Source organism: Citrus clementina, unplaced genomic scaffold (assembly GCF_000493195.1).
Source record: "Citrus clementina cultivar Clemenules unplaced genomic scaffold, Citrus_clementina_v1.0 scaffold_82, whole genome shotgun sequence".
NCBI lineage: Eukaryota > Viridiplantae > Streptophyta > Magnoliopsida > Sapindales > Rutaceae > Citrus > Citrus x clementina.
In genome coordinates, this window is record NW_006262010.1 from 14,873 (window position 1) to 19,026 (window position 4,154).

At 34.2% G+C, this 4,154-nt stretch overlaps 1 protein-coding gene across 1 annotated transcript; it reads right to left on the reverse strand.

The window, feature by feature from the left end:
• Nucleotides 1-209: 209 nt before the first annotated feature.
• LOC18033586 (disease resistance-like protein DSC1) lies at nt 210-3,759 on the reverse strand (the record flags this gene model as incomplete). The annotated part of the gene is made up of 5 exons (XM_024177764.1): nt 3,266-3,759; nt 1,757-2,837; nt 1,401-1,457; nt 1,014-1,310; nt 210-914 (listed from the first exon to the last, which is right to left on the reverse strand). Coding segments are annotated over exons 1-5 (2,634 nt in total), but the record flags the coding sequence as incomplete, so codon positions are not given.
• Between the last annotated feature and the right edge of the window lie 395 nt (nt 3,760-4,154).

Sequence of the window (4,154 nt, forward strand, 5' to 3'; positions counted from 1 at the left end):
TAGAAGATCCCATACTTTGAAACCGAAACCACGTTGGAATTTCATTCCCAGGTAAAATGACGAGACCATCACATGATGGGAAATATCTCTGCATCACCAAAATAATAATTAAAAAAATAATGTTAATTTTTATTTAAAGTTATTAAAGAACCAAAAAAAAAGCCTTGTGCAGATTTTTTTTAAAAAAATAAATAACCACACGCACAGACATTTTGCTCTTCTTCTTTCCAGCGAGTAGTCGCCATAATCTGAATTTCTAGCATAGCATCTTCGACAATTCCTCTGAGCTGATTCTGGTTCAATTTAAAATTATTGCTCAGGTCAAAATTTTGCCGATAAGATTCGTAACTTGAGAATAAACCTGACAATGATTCCAGTGCCATGCAACGACGGGCATCCAACTTAAATAGACTGCATGGAAGCTTTGGTAAGGATTGAAGCCTCTGAGAATACCTTAAGAAGAGAAATTTCAACTTGGAAAGGTGTACAATGCTTTCTGGTATTCTCTCCAAATTGTTTTTCTCCAGATACAATTCAACTAGTGAGGATAACTGACCAAGACTTTCAGGCAATCTCTGAAGATTTGAGCAACCATTGAGGTTAAGATATGCAAGAGATTTCAAGTTGCATAGGCTGTTTGGGAGACTCTTGAGACTTTTACAGTCTTCAAGGAATAAGCCCAAAAGCCCACGTAGACACTCGAGCGATGAAGGCAATTCTTCTATTGCAGTTCCATTTAAAAATATCTTTTGCATATTACCAGCTGATGAGATATCTGGAAGCCTCTTCAGCTTTGAGCAACCGCTTAGATTCAAGATAACTAGCATGTCCAGATGTGGAATCAGCAAGGGCTTTGGAGTGTTCGTAAAAATATTACAGACAACACTGATTATCTGCTTTAGCTTACCATGATGCTGCTCTCGAAAAAAGAGGCAGAGAAAAATATTAGCATGTATGATCATAGTTATAACATTATCACTGAAACATGAATATATATATAAACATATACATGCCTGGACACCATCCCACAGTTGTTGAATATTGCTATGAGGCATTTCAAGTAAAACAAGCTTCTCTGGCTGAATATTTGATGGTAATGATTTCAATGGATATCTATGCCAGTGAAGATACCTCACTTCAGCAAATCCAGGGCCTTGGAAATCAGACACCTTACATTTGTTCTCTCCTTCAATTGAGCTATAAAATTTCAAAAATCTCAATCTACACATCTTTGTGAAAGTATTGGAATTTATATGGATCTCCTTCACTTTAGACATATCCAAGCAGATGCCCTCAATTTTTTCAGTCCCCTTATAACCAATGAAAGACCATAAAGTTAAAATCAAAATTACGTAACAATAGTACTAAGTTTGCTTAGTTTAAATACTTAATTCGGATACAATTATGTAACGCAAGTTGATAATTATTGTTAGGCGGCCAAACTCGTTATTGCAAACCTACAAAAAAAGGGTAATCATACAAGTAACACCAAACATATAAACTATGTATGTTTGCTATACAAAAGTGACATATAAATTTTATATTCGTACAAAAGATAATATAAATGTTGGCATGGTATTTATTATTTATTAATGCTACATTACATGATCTAAAAACTTTTTTTTTTTAAATCATTGTCACTTTTCTATATATTCTATGATTCTTTAGTTTCAGCTAGCGTATATAAATATATGTACAATATCAACTTAGTAAATGCAAGATATTTCAGAAATAATAATCCCAACAAAATGCTTACCATATTATGTGTAAGAACTTCATAGATATCCTCGTGATGCCATAATCGACTACGGTTTCCACGATTAATTGATTCTTGCTGAACAATTTCCCTACCCAATCCTTGTAGCAAATCATGCATTGTTATCTTGTTGCACGAAACAGCAATGAGAGACTTATCAATAAGAACACTAATACCAATTTCTGGGTAGAAGCCACTTGTATCAAGGAACTTCATAACCGAATATATATCCTCACCATTTAAGAAACAAGCAACATCTAGGAAAATGTTTTTCTCTTTATCATCTAGACTATCATAACTTAATTTTAGTACCTCTTGGATACTAGGATGGAGAATCCTTCTCAATTTGTTTATTGCATCTTCCCATACTTCTTTTTCCCTTTCAAATAGAAAGCAGCCCAAAACTTTAAGAGCTAAAGGAACACCTTGAGCATATTCCATTACCTTCCTTGATAGTTCCTCATAACCCACATCCGGATAGTTTTGTCTGAATGCATATCGACTAAAAAGCTCAAGGGCATGATTAAACATTAATGCCTTCATCTCATATATTTTTTTCACTCCCCAATTCCTAAGAATTTGTTTATCTCTTGTGGTTATAATGATTTGACTCTCAGGCATGAACCAATCGAGACTTCTAATTAAGGATTCTACTTGGTTGAAGCAAGTCACATCATCAAAAACAATCAAAACCTTCCTGCTGCTGAGCCTTCTAAAGTTTAGGTCAATATCAAGAATCACATCTTCTTCCTTTAATAATTTTGAAAAAAGTTCTTGTCGCAAATAAGCTAATCCTCCCGGTCTTTGTGATTCTTCTCTAACATTTTGAAGGAAGCAAGAACCTTCAAAGTTACTAGAGATTTTATCGAAAATAGCTCGAGCAATTGTTGTCTTCCCTATACCACCGAAGCCCCAAATCCCTAAAGTGTAAACATATTTTGACTCCGCACCTAATAGAGATTCAATTTCCTTAACTCTTGATTCTACTCCAACCAACTGGTTTTTGTAGTTACGTGGAGACATTTCAGCCAGTCTCTTCAAAATGTGATGAACAGCTTTCTTTATAAGTTCCGATTCAAGCCTAACAAATATGTTAAATAGCAGTAAAATCAAATAGGATGGATTTGCACCAAGTATGAATCAATAACTCTTAAATTTCAAGAATATGAGTGACATATTGAAACTACTTAAAATATGACAGGACACCCAATGAAATCACATAAAAACCGTTTTTATTAATCCTTCAAAATTCTTTTAAAAGAATTTAAATTTCGAAAAATCTACAAGTTGTTCACGTACAGAATTCAACACACCAATTGTCACTATCAAAGATCAATACCACAAATCACTTGCGAAAAGCATTAGGATACCTAATAAAATTGAAGTATATAATTCAGCATATTTGACAAAAAATATCACTATAACTACCAGGAGTGCTGGTAATTAATTGAGCAGAAAATAACATTATGTGGCATCATCATTATGGTATGAGGGAAGAACTTTAATTACCTAAAGTTCTGAGAATCAAAGCCAGAAAAACTGGCCGCCTCCTTCAAAGCATTCCTCCAACTCTTCAGCTTCTCGGAATTCTCCTTAAATCTTTCTTCAAGCTTTGAAAATGAATCCCCAAAAGGACCTGTTTGGTTTCTCACGTCCGATGGATCAACGCGATAAAAAACTGGAATCACAATCTGTGCATACTCTCTTTTGCATTGGAGGATTTTTACAAGTTCATCGAGACACCATCTGGAAGAGGCATACCCTTCAGAGAAAATGATGAGCGAAATGGCTGAAGTTTCAATTGCATACACAAGAGACTGTGAAATTTCATCTCCTCTATTAAGTTGGTCATCAATGAAAGTTTGAATACTTTTTTGCGACAAAGCAGAATAAAGATGGCTGGTAAAGTTGTCACGGGTGTCCTCTCCTCTGAAACTAAGAAAAACATCATACTTGTTAATGTTTCGAGGAGATAAAGAAGAAGAAGAAGAAGAAGAAGCCATAACAGAAGTAGTTCAATTGATCCGAAAAATTGGTGGATGTGAAAATAGATGAATGTCAGTGCAGAGTGTATATAGATATGCTTGCTTCGAACCTTAATTCCAGGAAGTTTCTTTGCATTTTCATCTCAGTTTCAATTGAAGAAACAAATAATTGATGACAGCGAAAATACATTGAAAAAAAAAATAGATGAAAAGTATAAATCCTTTGACTACTTTTTTGAAAATTCCCTTTTCAAGTCCATCCAATTATTAATTTCTTATGAAGCTGGTTTGAGTGGTCGTTGAGTTAAACTCGAAGTAGACATTAATTATGGGGAACTGCTACAGAGCCCGAAATATTTGCCTTTTTTTTTTAATTAATTGTAGGAAACTCCAATGTTTGTAAAAAAATTAAT